Source organism: Mytilus trossulus, chromosome 10, assembly GCF_036588685.1.
Source record: "Mytilus trossulus isolate FHL-02 chromosome 10, PNRI_Mtr1.1.1.hap1, whole genome shotgun sequence".
Lineage (NCBI taxonomy): Eukaryota > Metazoa > Mollusca > Bivalvia > Mytilida > Mytilidae > Mytilus > Mytilus trossulus.
In genome coordinates this window covers 57437883-57465219 of record NC_086382.1, presented here as the reverse complement: position 1 = coordinate 57465219, position 27337 = coordinate 57437883, and the positions used below count along the sequence as shown (strand labels likewise).

General features: G+C 30.9%; 1 protein-coding gene across 1 annotated transcript; it reads right to left on the bottom strand.

Moving 5' to 3' along the window:
- Nucleotides 1-22718: 22718 nt before the first annotated feature.
- LOC134688025 (fucolectin-like) lies at nt 22719-24843 on the bottom strand. Its single transcript, XM_063548491.1, has 3 exons — nt 24635-24843; nt 23257-23460; nt 22719-22933 (listed from the first exon to the last, which is right to left on the bottom strand). Exons 1-3 carry the CDS (start codon nt 24822-24824, stop codon nt 22719-22721), a joined length of 609 nt encoding a protein of 202 aa, XP_063404561.1. The 5' UTR covers nt 24825-24843.
- Between the last annotated feature and the right edge of the window lie 2494 nt (nt 24844-27337).

The following is a 27337-nucleotide window of genomic DNA, read 5'->3' as shown; positions in this document are numbered from 1 at the left end:
GAATTCTCTGTGAGTTCAGTGATTTTGTAATATTTCATTTCATTGGTCATGTACTAGTATCTTTAAATAAATTGCTACGGAAGAAGAGGTCCTTATTTATCAAATATAAGATAAAATGTCTAGCACCAAGGTCACTAGAATCACTACTACTACTATTTTTAATACATCAGTGTAAAATACTGTCAAATGAAAAAAACGCCATACAACCGCGGCGTCTGAAGTGCTTAAAACAAATGTTTGTGAAGGTAAACGAAATACAAGTATTTGATTTATTTAACTGTATACACAACATGCCTGTGTGTGATTTCGTGAGATATATTAGCGTATTACTGTAACTTATTTTTGTAAATTCGTTTAAGAAAACAATCCCCTTGCAATAGCATTTAAATAAGAAATAAATTAGATGGAGGTACAAATATATAAGTATTAAGCAAATTTGCTTCATTTAACACTTACTGGGATGACAATAAATGATTGAACATAAGATTATTCTGTCTATTTTGTTTTAAATAAAAAATACAATAATTTGAACTTGAATAATATTTACTCTAGATTTGAACAACAGACAGCGTTGTTTTCTAACCGTTAAAATCAATTACGCACAAAAATTCGTACTTGAATCTTATGATATCTGGAAATTAAACAAATGTAAAGATCAATTTTTCTTTCTTTTAAGAAATAATAAAGAGAACGTCTTGAGGTTTTTCTTATTTTCTACTTTTAATGGAAATACTAAATTTCATTTTAAGAGAGCATGATTTTCAGTTTTGTTTCATTTATTGTCGAATTTGTATAAGAAACACCCCAGAAATACCTTTTTCTAAGTGTTCCAATGGCCTAAAAACAAAAGAGACAGCTGTTAACTACTGTAACAAAAAAAATCTGCTGTCATCTGATCAAAATGTGGTTGTTTCAGATAAAGCTAAGGTTATTCTACAAGCACCACTCCATATTATATAAAACTTAGGTTATATTAAAGGACTGACTAACAAAAACGATTCATATTATAACTGTGACGTTGATGTGTAGCCATTGTCCTCGATGGTAAACGTTTTAATCTTGTGTAGAAATTACTAAGGAAATGCACTTTCTTGTTTCTACGAATGAGTGAAATTATGCGAAATTTAAGGATTTTGAATATCGTTCATTAAAACAATAATTCGGTTAAGTAAACAAGTTTTATGGGCACCATAGTTAACAGAATTACAAGTATCTAATTTGCTTTATGTCTTTTAACTGAATAGCAAACAGAAGGCCCTTTTCTCTTTATCATTTTACAGTTTGAACTTTTTCAAATCATGAATGGCTTTTATATAAAGATTTCTCTTTCATGTTTTATATAAATTGCAAAAGAAAAGTAATAGCACGTCAACATCATAAGCAACAGACTGATATATAACATTTATGTCGGGAAAATCCTTTGCTCATCTTTTGTATAGACATATTAACAAGAACATCAATATGCTCTGAATAATGCAGCTATAAATTATTTTAAGATGATTTACAATGGAACAATGAGAAAATGCAATAAAGTCTGTGAAACTTCCTATTACCATACAAGGAAGGCCAGTATTTAAATAAAAGCAACAACAAGTAAGGAATTGAGATACTATACGCATTAAAACAACCATTCAAAGATTTAAATAGCTTCGGGCAGGTTTGAGCAAATGTTTTACAACAAAGTAATTCATAAATACATCACTGATGATTAAACGTGAAGTAAAAAGGTAACGACATGATTTATAGAATATATTTTAAAATTTCTCATTGAAAAACACATAAACTACTAGGAAACTAAGGTTTGAATTTAATAAATTTTGCTATTTGCACACCCTTAAAGTTTATATAGCTTTTCACTTTTAAACATCCTCTGTGTTTCGGTTATGTGCAAAACTGTGTGTTGATGGCTGATTTTTTTAGGTCCGAAATATCGATATCTGCTATCATTATAGAATGAATCATAACGAATATTTCACATAACAAGAAATCAACACTTAATGTCATGAATAATACTGAATGAATATAGATGAGGATGTTATATTATTTATAATCCAACTTGAATGGCAAAAATATAACAAGGAGATACATTGAGGTAAAGATTTAGAAAATTAACTTACAAATACTCATGAAAGAAAAAAAGACACTTTTCCCAATTTCCCTTCTCAATTTTATAAATTGATATCATGGGCATTGTTCAAAAAATTGTACATCAAAAAAATCATTTGAACTTAATTATACATGACCATAACCTTAAGACGTCTGTCTTTTTTTTCCCTGCTTATTTTCATTATCAATACTGTTATTTGCAAACAAAATATGAAAATAAGGAGATTTAGTATGATTGCCATTAAGACAGCAATTTACCGCAAATCAAATGACATGTCTAAAAGCAGTTATTGGTCACCAAACTATCAAAAATCAACGAAACGGTAAAGAAAGTACATGAGAAAAAAAACCCAACATACTCAAACTAGTTTTTGTGTATTACATTGTACATTGTATAATAACAAAATATGACTTCCACCTTTTTCTAGTATTGTGAAGAAAAGACATGAGTAGAAACACGCGGTCACATGCGCACTCATAAAAAGTAAAATAACAAAAATATCGAAATCGACACGAGGAATTTCGTGTTTCTATAGCTTTAGTTTTTCTTAGATTACGTGAGTTAATATGGTTATATGTATCTGTATGTCCGTTTCCATACTTCTATGGTACCTTTGTTGCATTTCAAAAAGTTGTAACAACAAGTAGGCGTCTCCTTTATTTTAAACCTTTTAAATAAGCATATCATCCTTATTATTAACTTAACGTTATCGTTTAAAGAAATATCTCAATACTTTTGTGAGTATTCACATGCATCCATAAGAAATATATATTTACATGTTAAATTAAACTTGTATTCTAATAAAAATATTTAAAAAAGTGCTAAAAAAATATCGTTTAACTCATTAAACTAAAATTAGTTTTTATATTGTTTGGAATATCGTATAAATTAGACAAAACAGTGAATATCAAGATCCGAAAACGAAATTGCATCAGACAAAAAGTGTCAAGATACGATATAACATAAATACACGAGCGGTTCTTTATTTTGACAGTTCTTAGACTTAAACCATGTTTTATTTCTTTCAGTGTGACTGAAACAGGTGACTCTAAGATGAAGAACAGCGATAAAAGTGCTATTACTTTGTTATGTATTTTACTTAGTATCATCGATGAAAACACTATATCCATTGTTTTTTCTTTCATATGACATTTTGTCGATCTGCTCATAATTAGAAGTCGTTTTACTCTTCACAGTTTAACTCGGGTACGTGGGAACACGATCTTGTTTTTAAAATAACAAAAACGTACCGACTTTAAGAATATCAAAGAAGATAACAAGTCATTAAGTCTTGCTTTAAGTATAAAAACTTTCACCATGATAGACAAAATCTACTTAAAGACTAAGATTCAAACCTTCATGCAAAGTTGATCTATATGTGTTGGCTATTCGTTTGGTAAGCATTTGGTAAAAAAAGGCTCTAGTCGTAATTTAAGTGCCAGTCTTTGTAAAAATCAGGCAATTTAGGTAAAAATCAAAACATGATCAGAAAAAACCCACCGAGCTAATCATGTTATTTAATACTAACCATCATCCTGAGTTAAAAGGTATTAGTCCTTTGTTTGTGTGAGTCTGGTAATATCAAATAACTTGGTTAGAAATTTGATAAGAATGATAGCAAATTACAGAGTTATCTCCCCTTATTTGTTAATTTCTAGTGCATTTCAACCAAATTGTATCTTCTATTACCAGAACAGAAAACGGAAACGAATGTTATTTGTGTGCATAACTACATATTATGATGATATTATCAAGAGTCATATTTAATATAACATATCAGGAAAACAATTTAGAATCAATTTATCATAATTTCGAAAATATTATTTTGAATAGCGTTACTTTTTTTCCCGCCAACCGATGCATCTATACTACTTGATATCGTCTGTTATATTCTTTTGGCTTTTGTTGATTGATGAGCAGTCAAGTACTATGTTATAAGAAATATTTGTCGGAATAAAGAATCTATTAAGCTAATCGCTTTATAGTGCATATAAGGACGATTTATTAATCAAGACTCAGAGGAACAAAAGGAATAATGATAGTTTCATGTGTTATGTAATATGAAAGAGGATTTAGCTGACACAGAGACTGATACACGTTATATGGGTAAAAATCTTAATTTGCCTAATATTTTTCAAGGTGAAAATGTAAACTATGCTTTAAGTTAACGTGACCAAAACATTGCTGTTTACAAACACATTTTCATCCTGATACATTGATAACAACAGGATGTCGTTTCATAAAACACTCGTTAGCGTACGTTTCCATAATATAACACATTTAACGAATGTATAACAACTGCCATATTCCTGAAATTGTATAGTCATTGATTTAACCTGGTTTTATAGCAAGCTAAATTTCTCACTTGTAAGACAGTTGAATCAAATTCCATTATATTGACAACGATGCGTGAACAAAACAATGAAATATAAAAATGTAATAATTAAAAATTTCAAAAATAAGGAAACAACAGCCAATTGTGTTTTATAATCTTAATCACTATAAAATCAAATAAATATGAAAACAAATAAGCACAAAAAAGCATATATCAAATTTAACATCATCATTAATCCAGACTGTTCCGAACGAATATATTTGGTAATGAAATGAGAAATTAAATCAACATAAAGTTTTTTTCAGATACAAACAAGGGAAGGAACGATTACCATGTTCATGCATCCAGTTTTGATCCTTTTGAGTTTAATGCGAGATTGTTGTTTATTCAAAAAAAATTACTCGAAATTACAGATGCAATTAGTACTTTAGAGTCCCTATCTGTTCAACCAAATTTTGCAATTTTCACAGTTTTTCAAATATCTTACCTTAACTTAAACTTCATAGAAGAGGGACGAAAGATACCAAAGGGATAGACACATTCATAAATCTAAAACAAACTGACGACACCATGACTAAAAAGAAAAAAACCCAAATAGACAAACAAAAGTACACATGACACAACATAAAAAAAAACTAGGTATATCCTGAATCGTACATGTATTAGCTTTGTACATGCCACTTGTCAACAGTTTTTATTTCATATAGGAAAGAAGAGGTCTTCCGAATAGAGGTACAACTAAAAATAATCCCTAGTTTTCTGGAAATCTTAAATTAGTACACTATGGAGTACATAAATCCTCAATTTTGAATACAAACTCATAAACCAGTAATTTGAGCTCAAATGGTCTTAACATATTTCTCTATCACACAAAAGTTTAATTTCTGCCATTGGTGGTGTGACACCTAAAAGCCTTACGGAAAATTTAGTCTTTTAATTCATGAAATGAATAGTACGAAAAAGGGTTTGTCAATTTAAAATAGTGCAAAATGCAGGTTGTAAAGTTTAGTTTGGTGTAGTTTTGCAAGACAGCAATTTTTTTTGTAAAAAGTCGACATGAAGGCGTTGAAAACTACATAAAATAAATGGAGTGTTAATAAGTTAAAATTCAGATTCTCTTCTTTAGACAAAAGGATCAATATTGCTGACAAGGAGAGCATATTTAATCAATATGTATCAAGTTGCAGCAGAATTTCTTAAATGTCAACAGATATGTTATCAATCATAAATATAACAAACCTGTCATATAATAGATTATGCTTTTGAGATGTAGACGAATTGTTCCGTCAGAATAAAATGCATGCTAAAAAAATCACTTTGCCATATAATGGATTTTATGATTCAATTTGTTCAGATGAATTTTAACTGCTAGTCTTCATTGTGTAATCATACGTTTTTTGATTGAGTTAAGTCTGCCAATTATATTTATTGTATGTTTTTCTATGTTGTGATGTTATGCTATTGTTTGAGAAAAAGGGAGAAGGTTTGGATCCATTAAAACGTTTAATCCCGCTGCAAATGTTTGCACCTGTCCTAAGTCAGGAATCTGATGTACAGTAGTTGTCGTTTGTTTATGTAATATATACGTGTTTCTCGTCCTCGTTTTGTTTATATATATTAGACCGTTGGTGTTCCCGTTTGAATGGTTACACTAGTAATTTTGGGGCCCTTTATAGCTTGTTGTTCGGTGTGAGCCAAGGCTCCGTCTTGAAGGCCGTACTTTAACCTATAATGGTTTACTTTTTAAATTGTTATTTGGATGGAGAGTTGTCTCATTGGCACTCACACCACATCTTCCTATATCCATTAAACTTCATATTAAAAAATACAAATTTCGAAATAAAGCTGATTAAAATTTTTACTGATCTTTATAGATCTAGTGTTGTATTACGAGGACTACAAAGTGTTATACATAAAAACGGCTTTATCTCTGCTTGTAATTTTTGTTATGATTATTTCGTGTTTATTCTTGTTAATAAATTAATTATATACACATGGAAAAAAAGTATTGCAACACCCTGATTTTTTAAAACTTGAAAAATCAGCCTCTTTTTTTGGATGAAATATAGAAAATACTTGTATAATATTATTGAAACATAGTTTATGATAACATTGGCATTAAATGAACAAAAAAATTTTGAAAAAAAATGATTTATATAACCACAATTTTTATAACAAAATGAGGTGTTTTTTTTGTACAAAAAAATGCATTTTACAACTTTTACTGTAGTCGAACTGTACAATGTCAGACATTTCAAAATTAATCTTCAGATGACTGTTCACATGGTTGATCGTTATACGCCAAAGAATTAGTACTGTGTGTGCAGCCTCCATTCAAACGGATAACCGCATCTAAACGTCTTCTGATTCCTGCCAAAAATCGACTAATTTGTTGCTAAGGTAGCAGTAACCATTTCTGATGAAGGGCATTGTTTATTTCAATGTGTCTGAACTGGGGTTTTCTTTTCGCGCACGTTCTGACCAATAGTGTCCCATATATACTCGATATGGTTCAAATCCGGGCTACCATCCGTCCATGGAAGATGAACCGAATTCCATTGGAACAATGGATCTTCCTCCACGATGCTAATTTTCAAATCTAGCGAGCTTTGCACTACATAGGATACGGAAAACTGTGTGCCTGTTCATAAGCAAAGGTCTCCGAAATGGTCTTATCGCACGATAACCAGTTTTGATGAGTTGATCTCGAACAGTTCTTGTGAAAAGGCTCATGTATGCCCACCACTCTCTTTTTAGGATTGTATTGTATGCAATGGGTTTCCTTTTGACCAACCTTCATTTTGCTTGATTTTCCCGAGCAAATGGTATAGGGGGTATTCTTTATCTCGGAAGATATCTTTAAGGTGGTAAAGAGTCTAAAATCATAATGATAGAATTTGTTCAAACTTTGTCAAAACGTAGTATCTATTGATACCTGTTGAAAAATAATATAAAAATGATATGTAACCGCGCATTTTCTCAAGCTACAGGACAAGACAAAATGACATATTTTGTATGGATTATACAGGAAAAAACATCATTTTGTGATAGGAAACTTAACAAAATGATAGAATTGTTAAATACTTCAGGAGAAGATAGCTTCCAAACACTGCTTTGAGAATATCAAAAGAAAAGATAGGGTCATCGTACATTTTTTCCGGCTAAAGTACAAAATAGGAAAATTCCATCCTTCAGGAAATGCACTGTTTTGGAGTACCTCCCCTTAAAATGCCAATTGAATTATTTTTTTTAAAAACAACCGAAAATAATTAGTATTTGGTTCTCTGGTTTTTACAATCCAAGATGGAGGAATACACCCATACCCCTTAACATCGTTTAGTGCCTCATTTTTATTCTCAAAACGACTGCTAGTGGAATGGTGAGAACCAACAATACGTGCAGTTGTTACAGCGACATCCCTGCTTCTCTCATGCTGATAATCTGCCTTCTTGCTGCAGTTTTGAGTTGTCGAGGACCCATTACATGGTGTCAATCACATAACTTTAAAAACTTGGTTATTTAAAGTGTTGAAAACAATGAGGAGGAAAACATCTGTTTTGCTGTTTACGGGTACAGTAGCTGCATGTGCAGATAAAAACGTATCGAATCGATGTTTATTGCTTAAACTCAGGTTATATTTAGATAATGTTAAGTAGTTTTATTTTACCAAATTAAATCACAAAAAAATAAAAAGTGTGTTTTAATTTCAATTTCAATTTGGTGTTGCAATACTTTTTTCCAGGTGTATAGATACAAAGATTGAAATGTTGTATGTGTGCCAGACGGCAATGTCATATACGATGAGTATCTATGATGAGTTTATCTACAAACGACTCACCAGTGACGTTCGAATAAAAAAAGGCTAAAACGGCAAAATAAAGTACGAAATTGAAGTGCGTTGAAGATGAAAAAAAATTTTTTTGCAAAATACAACTAAGGTAATATATTCCTGAGGTAGAAAAGCCTTAGTACTTCAAAGATTGGAACTTTTGTAAACGGTTTATTTATTATGTGATACAAATATTGATGACAGGAGGGTTAGTGCAACAGTAAATCATTAACAATAAGTTTATGACAACATTGATGCTGAACTTCTTCAGAACGTTGTTGGATATTTGTCTCATTCACAATTATACTACGTCTCCTTTTTTCATATTTATTCAATATTTAAATTGTATAAAACAAAACTTATTCCGCAAATGCTTTAGCTTATACGAACCGGTGCATAACGTTCGTATGCATTTAAATGTTATTCCCTTGCATTAATTTGATAAAAGGGACCATACAGGAATCATGGAAATGTCACTCATATCTTCAGTAACAAAATACAAATCGTTAAAGACAGACACTTGTAACGTCATTTATATCAGATGTTATTATATTACCAAGTTAAATCAGCAAAAGTGCAATGTCTGAACATGATTACTATCTTTACACACTAATTGGGGTTTTTTCTGGTTTATTTACTTATTGGCATTGGACTTAAAACCTTTGACTGCTTAAAGTACATATTGACAAATAAAATTCCATTGGGAAGACGATTTTTCATTTCTGTGTTTAAATAGTCTTGTAAATAAGAATACGACTTGACAACTAGGAGAAAGCTAACAGTTGAATATTTATACTGTGGTTTTATCATTTTAAAAGACTGTAGCAGTAAATACGTTCTTTGCCGACATGAATTCACAGGGGCATACGGGTTTCTAACTTCTATGTAAATAACCTTGTAAATAGAAATATATATTGACAGTTATGAAGAAAAAGGTTATTTCCGAATACATAATGTGTTTAGACGAGCCATTCAAAGTATGTCATATGCATTGATGGTATACAATGCAAGTTCATATCCTTACATTTATTAGACAGTATTGTTTCTTTAATTTGACAAGTAAAGCCAGACTGTTGATAGATAACTGCGTAAATGGTTTACTGTATTTACTTGAATTATTCCAGTATGAATAGTGTAAATGTACTTTATTTTGTATGGTTTACCTTAAACAGTCTATTTCTGCTGATGTTAGATCCGATGTATTCAATGTGGCTTCCCATCAAACTGAAGAAAGGCATAATATGGTTATAAATTGGTGTTACTTAAACCGAATACTGTGAAACATTATCAAAAGTTATAACATTCTGAAATGAAAAGGAAATCATAAAACATTAAGCCATATACACATATCAGGCTTTAAAATTTGAAATTCACAAAGTGTTTCGTTATTTCAAATTGTCAAATGCATTTTGGTTGAAATTTGATTTGCTTAAAATTTAATATCTGCTTCCGAAAACATTTTCTGCGTATAGTTTTGGCTATTTGTTTTTATTTATTACACATATGCATTCAGATTCAGATAATATATATAACTAGAGGATCTCAAGAGCCTGTGTCGCTCACCTTGGTTTATGTGCATATTAAACAATGAACACAGATAAATTTACAACAAAATTGTGTTTTGATAATGGTGATGTGTTTGTAGATGTTACTTTACAGAATATTCTTGTTGTTAAAATTATCTCTATTTATAATGAACTTGGCCCAGTAATTACAGTGGAAAATATTTTCTAAAAGTCTACAAAAATTTATGAAAAATGTAAAATATTAACTATAAAGGGCAATAACTCCTAAAGGGATCAACTGACCATATCGGCCGTGTTGAACTTTTTGTAACTCTTACTTTGCTGAACATTATTGCTGTTTACTATTTATCTCTATCTATAATATTATTCAAGATAATAACCAAAAACAGCAAAATTTCCTTAAAATTACCAATTCAGAGTTAGCAAGCCAACTACAGGTTGTTCGATTCATCTGAAATTTTCAGAGCATATAGATCTTTACCTGATAAACAATTTAACCCCCTGTCAGATTTGCTTTAAATGCTTTGGTTTTTGAGTTATAAGCCAAAAACTGAATTTTACCCCTATGTTCTATTTTTAGCCATGGCAGCCATCTTGGATTGTTGAACGGGTCACCGGACACAATTTTTGAACTAAATACCCCAATGATGATTGTGGCCAAGTTTTATTCAATTTGGCCCAGTAGTTTCAGAGCAGAAGATTTTTGTAAAAGATTACGAAGATTTACGAAAAATGGTTAAAAAATTACTATAAAGGGCAATAACTCCTAAAGGGGTCAACTGACCATTTCAGTCATATGACTTATTTGTAAATCTTTCTTTGCTGAACATTATTGCTATTTACTGTTTATCTCTATCTATAATATTATTCAAGATAATAACCACAAACAGCAAAATTTCCTTATAATTACGAATTCAGGGGCAGCAACCCAACAACGGGTTGTTCGATTTATCTGAAATTTTCAGGGCATATAGATAATATTGACCTGATAAACAATTTATCTCTTCCAGATTTGCTCTAAATGCTTGGATTGTTTGGTTGTAAGCCAAAAACAGCATTTTAACCCAATGTTCTATTTTTAGCCATGGCGGCCATCTTGGTTGGTTGACCAGGTCACCGGACACAAATTTTAAACGAAATACCCCAATGATGACTGTGGCCAAGTTTGGTTTAATTTGGCCTAGTAGTTTCAGAGGAGAAGATTTTTTTTAAAGTTAACGACGACGGACGACGACGGACGCCGAACGCAAAGTGATGGGTAAAAATGCTCACTTGGCCCTTCGGGTCAGGTGAGCTAAAAAAGAAAAAAAATAAATAATTACAGTCTTCTCTCCAACTTTTTTCTTTCTGCAGACATTTATGGAGTAACATCTCCTACTTGATATGATAGTTGAATGGTGTTCTTCCGTATTTATTTCGCTGCATATAATTTCGTATGAATTGGTGTTGCTTAAAAACCAAGTACTAAATATCAAATACTTTTAAAAGGTATTCAAAACTGAAATAAAGCCAAGAAAACACAATATATAGAACATTAAACCACAAAGATATAATATAATAGTCTAAGGCTGTTGTTCCATATTAATTTGGTTGCATGTCGGATGCCAACTTTTTGTTATACAATTGTAGTCTAGTAAGGTTATCTGTGCAATTTCTTGTTGCTGTACTCTTCATACAAAATGTTTTTATGACTTACCAAATTGAGATACATTTATTCTGAATTGTTTATGAGTTTGAAGTTTTTTGCCAATAAAATACAACTGAAGGTACTTGATATATCAAATAAAACATTAGACGTGGAACAAACAAATATTCGATCAATTTGGTACCAGTACCAATGTTTTGTCGTGCCTTGTACTGTATTATATATTATCAAGCTAAAATACATGTTTTTTTTCCAGACTGGTTATGTCGACGTTCTTGATTGAAAATAGTAAATAAACCAACAAGCAAAACACAATTGTTTATCCAAATCAGTTGTATCTGCTTCTTCTGTTTTATGTAAATCATAATTTATCTGTTCTACGTAACAGTATGATAATAACAAAAGAGTTTGTGTCAAACTTTATTCAATTCTTACACATGTGTCTTAAATATATATATATATACAAACATAAATATCATTTTGAAAATAAATTAAAATTGTTAAATTTAAAAAAAAAGAAGCATTAAATCTCAATCGTTTAATGCATGTACCAAGTCAAGAATATGACAATTGATTTCCATTCGTTTGATGTGTTTAAGCTTCTGATTTTGTCATTTGCTGTGGACATACCGTTGAGAATTTTCCTCAGAGTTTGGTATTTTTGTTATTTAACTTTTGATTAGAATTGATATTAATCCTTTCAACAATTGTGTGTGGTGTGTGGTGATTTAATCAGTTATGTAATATCATGCTGATTATATAAATTGTAAGACTGTCACAGATATTGGAGATATAACATTATATGTTCAGAACCAAAATAGAAACCACGCATGTTAAATGGATAATCAACATTGCATAGCAATGTTTTTACAGATATTAATGTCAAGTTAGAACACTTTAGTGATATTAAAATGTATTCTATTGCAAGAATTATATAATGTTTATGAAATCCATTTGATTACATCTACTCTTTATTGTTATGTTTTTAGATTAGAGAAAAAACATTTATTTTTTCATATTATATACTGATTGTATTGACAAAGCCTTCTGAAAAAAAATATTTCCTAATGCTCTATAACGCGTGCTTTATTTTGCACTTTGTGGACTTGAGAGTGTCTAATAAGTCTGTTATTGGCGAAATAGTCTACAAAATTATAAAAACATATGTTAGTTGGTTTTTTTGGCAGTTAGCTTCAACGTTAAGCCTTGAATTCACCATTGGCTTTTTAGCTTCTTTAATCGATAGACTGTTATCATAGTCTATAACTTTTAGACTGCTATCATAATAACCGCAACTTATGAATAATCAACAGATTGAAAGCTTTTCAAGGCTACATCTTATAGAATAAATATGGAAATCGTCAAACATGCATTTACTGATAGCCACAATGACTAAAAGTCAAATTCTGGTATCAATGATAAGCTTATTTACTAACAATAAATGTAGATTTGTATGCAGTTATTGAAATCCTTAATTGAAGCGTATCAATGTCATAATAGGAAACAGTAGTCACGTATTTACAGGGTATTAAAGGTTCCAATTTTTACATATTATTATACTTTTACATCGCCGTTTTAAAAAATATAATTAACACATAAATCTCTTAAAATGTCATCGGAGGATACCAAGATCTTGTTGATAAATATTCCGTATCAACTTCACAAATAATTGACGAAGATAAATTGTATATAGCGACGGTGTTTATCATCTCGATAACGTGTTATATTATTCTTTAATTAGCTTATTTTATTTTTTGAAGCATTTATGTTTCTATATTCTTCCCTTTCGTATTTGCTAATTTATTTTGTCTATATGCCATTTTTTTTCTGTTTACATATGTGTTTGTTTTTATAGTGATTAAGATGATGACACAATGTTTCCTGCTGTACACCTTTTTTGGACTTTTTTGCTAGTTATGTCTGTTTGTTTTGTTCAGTCATCGTTGTCAATACAATTGATTTAATGCGACTATCATAAAATTGAGAGGTTAGCTAGATATAACAGTAGGTTAAATTCACCATTTACTACACAGTAAAACGCCAGTACTAAGTCAGGATTATGACAAATTTCATCCATTCTTCGTTTGATGTGTTTACGCTTTTGATGTTGCCATTTGAATAAAGACTTGGCGTTTTGAATTGTCCTTGGAGTTTGGAATTTGTGTATTTAAATCTCTTAACCTATTGCTTCTTTATTCATCTGTTTTAATGCAAAGTCTAGTATCTGGTCGGCCTCCTCAGCATGGTCACATAAATAAAAATGTCGGATCATATAAATAATAAGTGTCATTGGCCGAAGTTGTAAAAGGCTGCATCCAATCAAATCAAAAAGTGTCTTTAAGATGATAAAATGTAAATGAAGAATGTGTAAAAAAAAACTATTTCAATGTGAAGATTGTGCCATGAGTCTTTCCCCAAGTCATCTCTTATACTTCCAAACTAAAGAAAGTTGTCCCATTGGAAGTCAAGAATAATGTAGTTGGATTTATCTGACGCTAGACGTAACATCGCTGTAAACACAAACTACTAGTATATCTAAAAGTTTGTTAGTTAACTGTACTTGATTCTAATCTGATATTGGTATTATGTTAAAGTTTAAAATCATGTTACTATGCTCAGTTTTAAACGGTTTTCTACATACTTAAGTAGTCTGAATCAAACTCGACTCGATTCGAATTATAAATTGCAATTGATAGAGACTTAAATTAGAACCTTGCTATTTATTAGAACAAAAGGCGATTCTGTAATTACCTATATACATTTACACATCCATGATTTGTTCAGACTCCACTTATGTATAGTACACATCAGACAAATATGTTCAGCTAAGATTTGTCATAAAGTACAATTTAGTCTGTTGAGTTAAATTTATTAAGGAAGTAGGCTAAAATTGAGATTGGTGTAGACTGGATTAAGAATGATGAAGACCCATTAGTGTCCTTCGGCTGTTGTCCGGTTTGTTGTCTCTTCGACACATTCACCATTTCCATTATCAGCTTTTTACTACACTGGGTCGATTTCACTGCTGGCCGACGTTTCGTCCCCGAGGGTATTACAAGCCCAGTAGTCAGCTCTTCGATGATGACATAAATATCCATTATACGGTCATTTTAAAAAATTTCCTGTTTACAAAACTTGGAATTTTTCAACAAACTAAGGATTTTCTTATCCTAGGAATAGATTAATTTACCTGATTTGGCAAAACATTTTGGAATTTTGAGTCCTTAATGCTTTTTAACTGTGTACTCGTTTGCTTTATAACTGTTTGGATCTGAGCGTCACCGACGAGTCTTATGTAGACAGAACGAAAGTCGGGCGTATTAAATTATAATCCTTGTACCTTTGATATTTTTTTTTATGGATGAGCAGTAATAACGACAACTATTCACATAAGACATTTATATGAAAGTCATATAAGTGATGACTGTAGGAACAAATGTAAAAGAAATTGTCTTTGTTTATATATTAGTTGTTATATACCGAAAACAAATACTGAACTCCTAGGAAAATTCAAAAAGGTAAGTACCTAAACAAAGTAAGTTTGCACCAGTTGATAAGGTACATTGCTATTTCTTTTTTCTTCTTATCAAAAACATTATGTAATTCAGGATTTACGAAACTCATCAGTACAAAACTATCGAGCATTAAACGAATTATGCAAGGATATCACCATTATTGCATATAAAGTCTATTTTACATCACGTTTGCATGTCTGAAAATCATACAAAGCAATGATTAATATGGTTCTTTACGTTAGTCCTATTTGAAGTTATCTCATCCAGAAATATGAGTTTGGGATCTTTCTGTATTCTCGTAGTTGTTAAATTGAACATATAATGTCACATTGTTACTATATTAGTACATTTTCCGGAGCGTACATTTCGCAATGATGTGTGGCATATGTCAATTTGTCTGTGTCAATACAATGCACTTTTAAGCTAATCATACAGCTTCTATATTTTCTTGTTAGCTTTTGTTAAAACATGGATTCAAACTACTATTGTATGAACCTTTTAAAAATTTTGTTCGAAATACTTTTTCCTTTCAAGAGCTCACAAGTATGTTGACACATGTTGATAAACAGTTTTGGTTGTTTGCTGTCTTCCATATTTGTTATTCGCTAATAAAGTTAAGCAAACAAGCAGACAGTTCTAGATCTTGTTTCTCATTTCTTACAATGTTCGGGCCTTCTATAGCTGTAATATAAAGTTTTGTGCATTTTTGAAGGTCGAATATAGGCAACAGTAGTATACCGATGTTCAAAACTCATAATCGATAGAAAAACAAATCCGGGTCACAAACCAAAACCGAGGGAAACTCATTAAATATAGGAGGAGAATGACGACTTTACATTAAAATGTAACAGACAAAGAAACGAACTAAGCATTAGACAAAACCCGATAAAAATAACAAATATAACATCAAAACTAAATACATGAATTTGGGATAGAAAAGTACAGAGACACGTCTAAAAATAATGTGAATTCACACTAAAATATAAGAGAGAACAAACGACACAAAAGAAACACAGCGTTAAAATGTACAGTGTCCGTTTGTCATTTTTATGTCTGCAATTTGTATTTAAGGTGGTACCCAACAATTTAACTAAAATAATATGACTCGTTTGATTTTCATGAAATTTTGTCGAAGTATTTACTTTGACCCTTTAACAAAAATATAAAAATTTCAAAAACTTTGAACCAACCGTTTTGTCAGAAAAATTACACTGGTTATATAGCAGTTCGACAAACACCAATTTTGATCATTGAGATACTTACTATTCCCTTTACAACATAATAAAACGTTTAGCTGATTTTACAGAGTTATCTCCCTGTAGTGTTAGGTACCACCTAGAAGTATCTATATGTACACATATCTTCGGTCAACCTTAGCGAAAGGTCGTGCGACATAATCAGTCAAACAAACTTTATTAGATTAACTCTTTAAGGAACTATCGTTTTCATTGGTCAATTCAAACCTTCGACCTCACACCTGCAAAAATTGAACACACGTACTATAACGTTGAATGGACTAATCAATATTCACGGAGCTGGTCAAGGTCATTTAAAGCGATTATGCAATCACAATTCTAGCTTTTATAAATGTGCATGTGAAATTCATTGGTTTATATTTTTTTGCAATTGATAGTAAAATTACAAACTTTAAAATCTTAACAGTTTTCACATCGAAATATTTAAATTTGTCCTCTGGATCAAAGGACGACATCAAAAGTTCAATGAAAAATAAAACAACAAAAAACTCAATCCACATATTATTTTCATTGACTCCACCTCCCCCCCCCCCCCCCCCCAAGTTGCTCATCTTGCCTTTTCTTTCACTCAATGGACCCGGTGAATTAAAGTTGTACTTGAAAATGAACCGTACTTCACTACAAACACTTTTCATATTCTTTGCCAAGTATTATGTATTCGACATCGGAAAGTGATTTTTTTTTCTAATTCCGTTTACTTGAGGAAAAAAAATACAGAAATTGTAAGTAAATTTATAACATGTAACCAACCATGCTTTGTTTAGAAAAACGGAGATGGCCAATCATGGCACAGGGGATGATTAAATGTAGTTTATAAACTCCAACGATATACTTCATTAGGTTTTGCTATTCTTGGTTGAAAAACGAATTTAAATTATACATTGTATATTGTAAATATTTATAGACCGTTGGTTTTCCCGTTTGGATGGTTTTACACTAGTAATTTTGGGTTCTTTTTAGCTTGTTGTTCAGTGATGTAAAGGCTCTGTGTTGAAGGCCGTAAATTGACCTATGCTGGTTTACTTTTATAAATTGTTTTATGGAGAGGGAGTTGTCTCATTGGCACTTACACCACATCTTGCTATATCTATGTAAACAGAAACAAATAGTTTAAAAAAAAGTGTTTATTCATTAAATCATTTAAATGTATCGATAAAAAGGCGAGTTTCTTCTTGTACATGCATTTAGTCATCCTTAATTTAAATTGCTTGATATTTTGTATGTCAGTTTATCATACACGTTTTGTTTTGTATTTCATTTTAAATACAAATACATACTACATATATTTTAGCGGATAGTTCAACAATGTTATGCAGTTCTATTCTTACAGTTTAAAATTGACAGATAAATGTTCATCCATTTAAAATCAAAAACAGTTCATTTATATTTAAAAAAAAAAGAAGATGTGGTATGATTGCCAATGAGACAACTCTCCACAAGAGACCAAAATGACACAGAAATTAACAACTATAGATAACCGTACGGCTTTCAATAACGAACAAAGCCCATGCCGCATAGTCAGATATAAAGGCCCTGAATTCAAACACGAATTGTTTTTTTTTTTTTTTTATAAATTACGATTTCTCACAAGTATTAATTTATTATTTAGTTTCGCACATGCAAAAGAAATAATCTTCGCCTATGTAACATTTCAATTTATTACAACAACCAGCCTTCAATGAATTCATTCAGGTGCACCAATGATACGATTGAAATTATTTTGTTTCTATCTTTTGGGGACAATTTCCACCGTTTATGGTACGCTAATAGATACATTTTTGTACTGTGTGTATGTGTTATAGCATGAAAATAATAAAAGAGGATTGTCAGTGCAACCCCTCATAAATTATTGTAATGGATCAGTATTATTATCGTCAGTATGAAAGAAATTAATAGTGGTTCATATATTCATCTGTATAAAAGCGGCACATGTAATTTATTTTATCCTTATATTTCTCATCATGCAGGAAAAACTGAGTTGCTGCATGCATAAAGAACTTAGAATATTACTTAAAACAAAATATCAGTATAACAATTCGACTCCACTATTTGAAGTTACCAAAACATTTATTTAATTCTTTTGACCAAAACTTTGAAAACTATACAAATCATTGTTTTTACGTTCGTAGTAACATAGGAAATTCAACTGTCGGTCACCTGTGTCAACTCACGTGCACACTGACTACATTGTTGTTGTATTTAAATCTTTCGACCAATGAAATGAGACGTAACACGTTGTTTGTTTGTGATACGCCAGAATGTTATCAATGAACTATCAAACGCTAAAGTCGACTGCATTTGAGTATATATATCATTTTGTATTTCTGTGTTGAAATAAACATTTGTTTTAAAGTAAACACAATTTTGATTGCTGTATCCGCAATTTTTAACATCTCTATCTGAACTGTTTGTTTGTTTTGCTTAAACGTTGTTTTCAATATAACAGAATGATATATTACTGGCCTGTAAGTGTCACGTTTATCTAGCTTTAAAACCAACTTTTTAACGTAAGATTATGACAGTTTTTTTTCATTTGTTTGATGAGTTTGGGCTTTTCATTTTGCCATTGGATAAAGGGCTTTCCTTATATCTGTTTTTTTGTTTTTAGTTATTTTACTTTATAGCGTAACTTGTTTTTTTATTTTCAATAAATTTAGTTTGTTTTAGGTCTTGAAATTGCGTGTCTACCAGGAAAACAATTCGGAACACTATCAACCGATGGAAACGGAAACGTAAACAAATAGTTAATTGATTTGTAGTAAATAGTTTCGTTTACAGTCATTTGAAGATATCTGTTTAAGTACGTTGAACGTGAAAACATAATATATTTAGCTAATGATAACAATGAACACTGCCCTTTCCTCGATCTTGATATCTATATCATAAACGGGAAGCTTAATACAAAAATTTATGATAAAAGAGATGATTTTTCATTTCCTATTGTTAATTATCCATTTTTAGATGGTGACGTTCCCTTGTCACCATCTTATGGTGTTTATATATCTCAACGTATTAGATTTTAGCGAGAGAAATTTATGTATTACTGAAAAATAATAACACCAGTGTTTTCGATATCACAAACTGGTCAAAATATTTACTAAATTTTATCACCGGTATAAGGAAATAATTCGTAAATATAACTCAACATGCAGACATCTTATACGTTCAGGTATTTCACATCAAAAATTTAATGGAAACATTCTTTATAAAGCACAAAAATTTCGGTATTCTCCTCAGAAACTAACAAAACCTTTAAAAAGACTTATTAAAAGGGGATATAGTTACGATACTGTTGTCAGGTCATTAAAGATTGCATATTTTGGCTTTAACATTGATTCACCGATAGGGTCTTTGCATCGGAACTAAACACATTTATTTCTAAAAAAAACAGTTGTTGACATGACCCGGTTATGTTCTTCTCATATATTTTATGATAGTATGATACTAAACCCCTAACGGGAGGGACTGTACATGATATTCATATGATGAAGACATAATCTTTCAATCAGTTTAATTGAGGTCTGGAGCTGGCATGTCAGTTAACTGCTAGTAGTCTGTTGTTATTTATGTATTATTGTCATTTTATTTATTTTCTTTTGTTACATCTTTTTTGACATCGGACTCGGACTTCTCTTGAACTGAATTTTAATGTGCGTATTGTTATTCTTTTACCTTTATACATTGGCTAGATGTATAGGGGGAGGGTTGAGATCTCATAAACATGTTTAACCCCGCCGCAATTTTGCGCCTGTCCCAAGTCAGGAGCCTCTAGCCTTTGTTAGTCTTGTATGATTTTAAATATAAGTTTCTTGTGTATGATTCGGAGTTTAGTATGACGTCCATTATCAGTACTGTACTGTTATGCATATTTTAGGGGCCAGCTGAAGGACACCTACGGGTGCGGGAATTCTCGCTACATTGAAGACCCATCGGTTGCCGTCGGCTGTTGTTTGCTCTACGGTTGGGTGGTTGTCGCTTTGACATATTCACCATTTCCTCTCTCAATTTTACTTAATCGCTAATTAAACCGGAGTCTCACCGCTTTGTCTAGACATTCCATGTATCTATGATGGCATAAACCTAAATCACAATGTTCCCGTAAGTGCCAATTATGTGGAGGGTGTTACACTTTTGATTACTCATAATATTTTCATCTTCAAGTTCTGTTTATCTGTATACTTCAAACCGTTTTATTTGTGAAACTGGAAAAAAACAATCTTTAGTGTAATTTTCTCATAAAAAAAAAATATCCCTTTCTGAAGAAAACGACTGAAATCTTTACTTCACATGTTTTACCATTATTGCTGATATATTTTTTAATGTAAAAGATATTCGTTGTTTTAAAATCCATTAATCTCTTTGCATTATGCTCCTTTTGTTTGTTTGTTTGTTTGTTAAATTCAAAAAGGTTTTTCCTCTTTTTATATGCATTCATGGGTTTAAACCCTATTTGAATATTGAACTAATGTTTTAATCACCCGTTGTTTTGAAAGCATGGCAACTCTTTATTTTTGCTATATTTGTAAACCTACTAGGTTGATTGACAAATCTTTGATAAGAAAACTTCTTGTATAAAATAATAACTCAATCATGTTCTAGAAACCTTAATACTGTGACAATTGCGATTTTGGTTTCCTGTGACAGAAGTATTACAATTAACGTTCTAAAAATCGATTAATTCCATAAAAAGATCCTACTAATACAAAATCAGTTTTGACGAAACTCTGATAACCATTTTATTTATAAGTCACTTGAGATTTGAATATAAATAACATTGTTCTTGATTACTGCGCTCAATAGCATGTCAAATTTAACTGTACAATTTTAACTCTCCATGCTTGATTCGGAGTAATTGAAATTATAGCAGACTAACATTTTACATTATCCGAATATCACTCGAAGGACAACTATCAATGTTATATATGATCAATGTGAAATGTTATTTATCTTTAGAATTGCAACTTCACGTGATATTGATATAAAAACAAGATCCCACGAGAAGATAGTTATCAATGGCAACGAATTTCCCCATTTCAGAAAACGTCATCGGTGACCAATCTGAAGATTTGTCGACTATTCCGACACGCTTAAAACGTCGAATGCAGATATATAACAAGTATTTCAGAACAGCAGAATTTCCAATACAATGAGTGATGCATTATGAACAATTATACAAACCTGTCTGGCAGAGGAACCGGTGTCGGTACGTTTTCGTGTAGTCATTGGCAAAATGTCCATCATGCATTATTTCAGTTGGAAAATTTTTGCATAATTATTTCTTTTCTGTCACCAAGCAGTATTGAACGCCATGGGTTTTTTTTCTGCGACTTGTTATCAGCTTTTGGTATTTATTTTTCGGTCTTTTGGCTGGAGTGTTCGTGTGTATGCCTGATGTGTTAACATGACATCTTGTGTTTCTACTTGTCAATTTTGTGCACGTGATGTACCTAAAATATCAAATGTGTCCAACAAGATTAGGACACCTTAGTAAAGAGCTTTACGAAAAAATGTGCAAGCCTTTATACGTAGAAAGAAACACATGATGGGGAGTAAATGAAAAGGGATCTACATCTATAAGATGTGGTTTTGTATTATAAACTATAATGATATGTTTAACACCAAGAAATACATCACTATTTTCATATTATTAATATAGCCTTACTAAATGATATCATCTGAAAGTGCTTCTTTGTTGGTAAAGTAGCTTTAACGTATTTGGCTACGTCTAAAATATGTTTTGTTGTTTCTTTAAAATATAATTGATAGTTAAAATATTTAATATCCCTTGATGAACTGGAATACAAACACGCAACGCAAGTCAGTATGATGAATATGTATGAGTACCTGTCAAAGTTCATTTGGTGTTATCGTTAGGTGCATTTGTCTCATGTATTTAATCTGATAAGTTAATATAAAAAAGAAGGTGTGGTATGATTGCCAACGAGTCTTTTTCAAATACTTTGTTAGTATGTTAGTTTCACCACTGTCCTAGGTCAGTTATAGGATTGATTGTTCACACATATGGTAAGCACCGCCACATTGTCCATATTCCTGTTCAAAGTCAGGAGACTGTATGTCTGTGGTTGCTTATGTCTCTCATATTTTTGTTTTCGTAAATAGTTTTGTTATAAATTAGGCCGATAATTTTCTCATATGAATTGTTTCATATTTTTCATGTCGGTGCTGTTAATAGTTGACCAGTATAGGTTTTCACATTATTAAAGGCTGGACGGTTGCCTATATTTGGTTACATCCATTTTATTTGAATTTTGGGGGATATCTGTATAATTGAGAATTATACCACATCTACTTATTTCTATATAGAGCAAATGTAACCATCAAATTGTAATGAATCAATATGAAGAGGTAAAACCATGAATACCGTTAAACAAGGATTACAACAGATCTGACATCTAAAACACTGAAGTTCCTTTAAGTATTTCCGACTTAAGAAAATTCATATGTAAAAATAACACAATAAATGGCAGCATTTCTGTTAAACATTTTATTGATACGCAAACACTTTTACTTCTGCGATCTGCATATACGCTCTTTTATCACCGGTTTTAACAACAAGTTTCACATAACGTCCAACCATTTTATCTTTACAGTCTAAGACGACATGTTCCCCTGTAGTTGCAGGACCTTTATAATATTTACATAAAGACATGTTGTTAAGAGAAGGTCCTACCGTAACGTCAGTGTCATACAGTCTGGAGCCTAAAACACATGCAAGTTACTTTTTAGTTTTATAATTTAAAAATATCATATGTTAATTAAGAATACATATTTAAAACATATAATCAACCTATTATTTAATCCATGTTTTCTAATACTTATAAAGCAACGTTCAGTTATATGTAAAATGTATAAGAGGAAAAAACCACACACAAACTAACACTAAACAGGAATACACAGTTCTAGCTATTTCAAAAGATAAACATTATGCATATCTGTTTGAAAATATTGAAAATCCGTGTTCAAAGCTTTACGTCAATAAAAAACTTGGCTGCTTTTATTTGTTTATCCTTATTGTAAATTACCACAACAGTCTTTTCGGCTATACACTTCAATACGTTTAACTCTGTATATTCTTCCAAGATCTACCCACCAATATGGATTGTATTCGTGCTGGGTGGTAGAAAAAGTCCCAATATTACCATCAACGGCCGTTCCAGCAGGAAAATGATCCTTATATGTTGAACTTTGCTGTGCTGCTTTTCCTTTTGCTACTTCTTTTAAATGCTCTATGGGATAAACATACAAACTTTTGATTCGACAGATGTTCAAAATGTGTTTGTATTATATGAATATATTGAAGACCTATTGGTGTCTTTCTGCTGTCTGTTCTATGGTCGGGTTGTTGTCTCTTTTACAAATTCTCCATTTTCATTCTCATTTTTTTTTGTAAATACAAATTTCAATGTTTCATTGTGTTAGACCTTAAGCAATATAAAATTGAATTATGTTCCTTACTTATGATTAGTCATATAATGTCCGTTTATACAAGGAAGCTATCAAACCAAGAGTTCCAAATCGTGAAGACGCCCTCACGAGTTGGTTGACCGTTTTTGAACAACCGTTTCACATATGATTGGGATATGTTCCTTAAGTCGTAACTTCAACTCCCTTTCCTTTTCACGATTTTGACATACCGAATTCAACTGTTTACCGGGTTTGTAATAAAATTATCAACACGGCGGGTGCCATATGTGGAGAAAGATCTTTTATCTTCAGTAGCACCTGAGATCATCCCCGGTTTACAAGTACAAAAAGCTTAAAAACGACCGGTATTTACACACATTATTTTTGTTTACGGAAACATACTTATGACCTCACCTTGTTTCGTTGCCATGCCAATACAATAACATCATTTCGCGGAATTTTTGTTTTATGAAATATTACCATGAAAAATTAACTGAAATGGTTTGATTTGTTTATTTTGCTGTAGAATAGAGATGAATATGTTATATTTGAATCTTGGCTTAGACGTAAACTAGGGGTTTTGATGTCGAAAATTGAAAATATCTGGCAGTTTTAGTCAGTTGATCTTAACGTGGAACAGCCTTATTTTATATTACTGCGTTCGCGCTAAGAGTATACAGTACTGTACACACTATGATTATACTGTTTGATGATAATAGGTCTTCATATTAGAATTCTACAATCAAAAGCGCAGTCTTATTTGGCATAAAATTCTGACATTCATAACATTCAATCAAATTGTGTCATAAACATTTTCAATATAAATTTAAGATCTTGCTATGATACATTGTTACTTTCAGGCAACTAAACAATGAGTTCTGATGATTTTGTTTGTTTCCAAAAAAAAAAATATACAATCACCACCGCCACATGTCTTATCCTTGAACAAATTATGATTGGCATAAAATTATATAATTGATGTACATGTAAACATACCATTACTGCATTTATTGTCTATACTCTGTTGAAGTGTCGTCACCATTTTTTCAAGTTTTTTATCCATCTTTCTCTCCAATTTTTTTATACCCGTTGAAACGCTCTTACAAAGATCAGTTTCACCATCTTTATCTGAGACTGTGATCTGATAAGCAGAAGACACACAAATTAGAAGACAAAAAATATTCATAGTTGTTCTTCCACTTCAAATGAAATGTACTGCGCTAGTTGATAATGAAACAGGGATATTTTGGAACATAGTTTACTTTCAATCGATTTTTATTGTAATGTTATATATTTTATTATATTTTAAAAATGCAAATTGAGTATTAACTTTTTCTATCAATATTTGCAAAATGTACATTTTTCCGTCTTTGACAACAACATTGATTTATCATTTTCTGCGTGTTACTTCTTTTTCCATTTATCAATTATTGTTTATTATCAAAACTCATATACACACACAAACTTATTTCAAATCATACTTGCCAGTAAAAGATGATGTGTTTTTTCAAGTTGTCAAATAATGCAGACAATATCAAGTGATATATATATATAGTAGGTATACCGTCTACTAGCAGCTATACACCAAGTACTGTGTTAAAAACCTTTATAAAAAAACTAACGATGAAGGTATTTCGTGACTAACCAAAGCTATACTTTTATAAAAGTTTAGTTGGCCGAGAGGTCAAAGCTGATTGGTACATATGTCTCCCGATTCTTGAAGTACAAATTTCTTTGTAACTAAATATGAAGACATGTTTATTTACATTTAAAAAAGCAGAAAGCTAGAAAATTCTACATTTTTGGTACATTTCATATATGTTTTTTTTGCAAGTATAGTCGAGTTACTCGTACTTTGTATACCGTGTTTTTGTTTAATGTTATGTGTTTTCAAGTGTGTTAACTGTTTTGACCATCACGATTTTGCTTTTTATTACAGTTATTCTATTTTCATTTTTATGTGTAGTTAAAAACTGCTATTTGAATTTTATCATTTTCTGGTTAAAGCACTTACATGCACAGTATTGCATTTCAAATGCCTGTACTAAGTCAAGAACATGACAGTTGTTATCTATTATTTAATGTGTTTGAGCTTTTGAATTTGCAATTGGCTTAGGAATTTCCGTTTAGAAGTTTCCTCGGAATTCGTTTTTTTGTTATTTGTTTTATTAAGGAAATACAAATTGTAAAATGTACTTTAATAGTACAATGAGCAAAATTATGCATTGCATTAAAGCTTTGCTTTTTGAAATAATTTGAAACTGTGTTCATCTTTGTATAGGTTTGTCAGGTTTGTCTTTACATTGAATGATGGATATGTTGAAATAGAGAATGCTTTTATCTCAACAATGCATTTACTATAATAGTTGATGTACAAAAATAAATATATCAACAGAGATAATATTCAATTATGATCTCGTATTAAAACAAAATGTGTAAATTGCATGTTCAATTTAATCAATCAGACTATAATGAGATGATGTAAAACCGATAAATAATCAAATGTTTTCATTATCGTCACAATTATTTAACATGTATCATACGAAATATGTTCGAAAATAGGAATTTGTCGTTGCTGGACATGATTTTATATGAGTTTGTATTTTAACCGTATTGAATTTGACACCAACCCTAGAGATTTAATTCAGTCTGTCTTATTAAAATGGAAATAACCGTTTATAAATTTTCCAATCAAAAACGCTTTTCTTGATGTACATTCAGTTGAATGCTGATATGGAAAAATTGAAAGCCGTCAGTGTCTATGTACATCAACAATCTACGAGACCAAACGAGGCATGAATGAAAAAACAAATCCATTATTTTACAATTTGAAAGATGCTTCCGTAATAAAAAGCTTTAAAGATTTAAACTTAAAGTAAGTTCTTCAAAGTATAAATGTAAGCTAAACAAATCACGGGTATGTTAATTGGATTATTATGGTGTGCTGTTTTTTGTAAAACTTTCATAGTTTTAGTTTCAATTTTTTTGGGGTTCATTTCGATACCTTTAGGTCTTTTACCATTTGGTAAGGGGCTTTGTGTTTTGAATTTTCCTTGGAGTTTGGTATTTTTGTCAATTTATTATTTTTGTTTCAATTCTTTTGTTAAAGCAAAGTTCATTGGTGTTCATTGTTGTGTGTCATATCCAGTGATATGTAGGCTACTCGAACTCAATTATTTATATTGTATATGATGTAGGGTGTCAAATCTTTTTTTATCTTTGAAGATAGAATAAAGTAAAAGGAATGTGTAACAATTCCCGTCCTATAAATGCAAATGTGCTTTACAACAACAAACCTTATATGGTCATGTTGTCAAAGATGAAACAATTACTTATCTGAAATTGGTGGAAGTATGTCTTTTAGGCAAGCATTTCATATATCCTTTTCAAATTAATATGTTTTTGTGAAAATAAAATTATAGGTTTTCAAATTTATGACAAATATTATTTTTAATATCTGTTATAAAGTACAAACATTGAATATATTTTCTACGCTTAATGAAATGTGAATTTAATTTTCTAAGATTTTTTAATTTTAATGTATATATTTATTCAATAAAAGATGATTTCATCCAACAATAAGCCGCAAAGGATTTTATTCTCAGGACCGTCTTTTGATATCATGTAAACGAATAACTGCAAATCTGTAACGCGTAAAAAGGAAATCCGAACATTAATCCGAAATCGGTTGACAAGCAG

Excerpts from the sequence above, each read along its gene's own strand:
- LOC134688025 (XM_063548491.1), bottom strand. The coding sequence starts at position 24,824 with ATGAATATTTTTTGTCTTCTAATTTGTGTGTCTTCTGCTTATCAGATC. Across the intron at positions 23,461-24,634 it reads AGACAATAAATGCAGTAATG|AGCATTTAAAAGAAGTAGCA; the intron begins GTATGTTTACAT and ends TTTATCCCATAG. Across the intron at positions 22,934-23,256 it reads TAGCCGAAAAGACTGTTGTG|GCTCCAGACTGTATGACACT; the intron begins GTAATTTACAAT and ends CATGTGTTTTAG.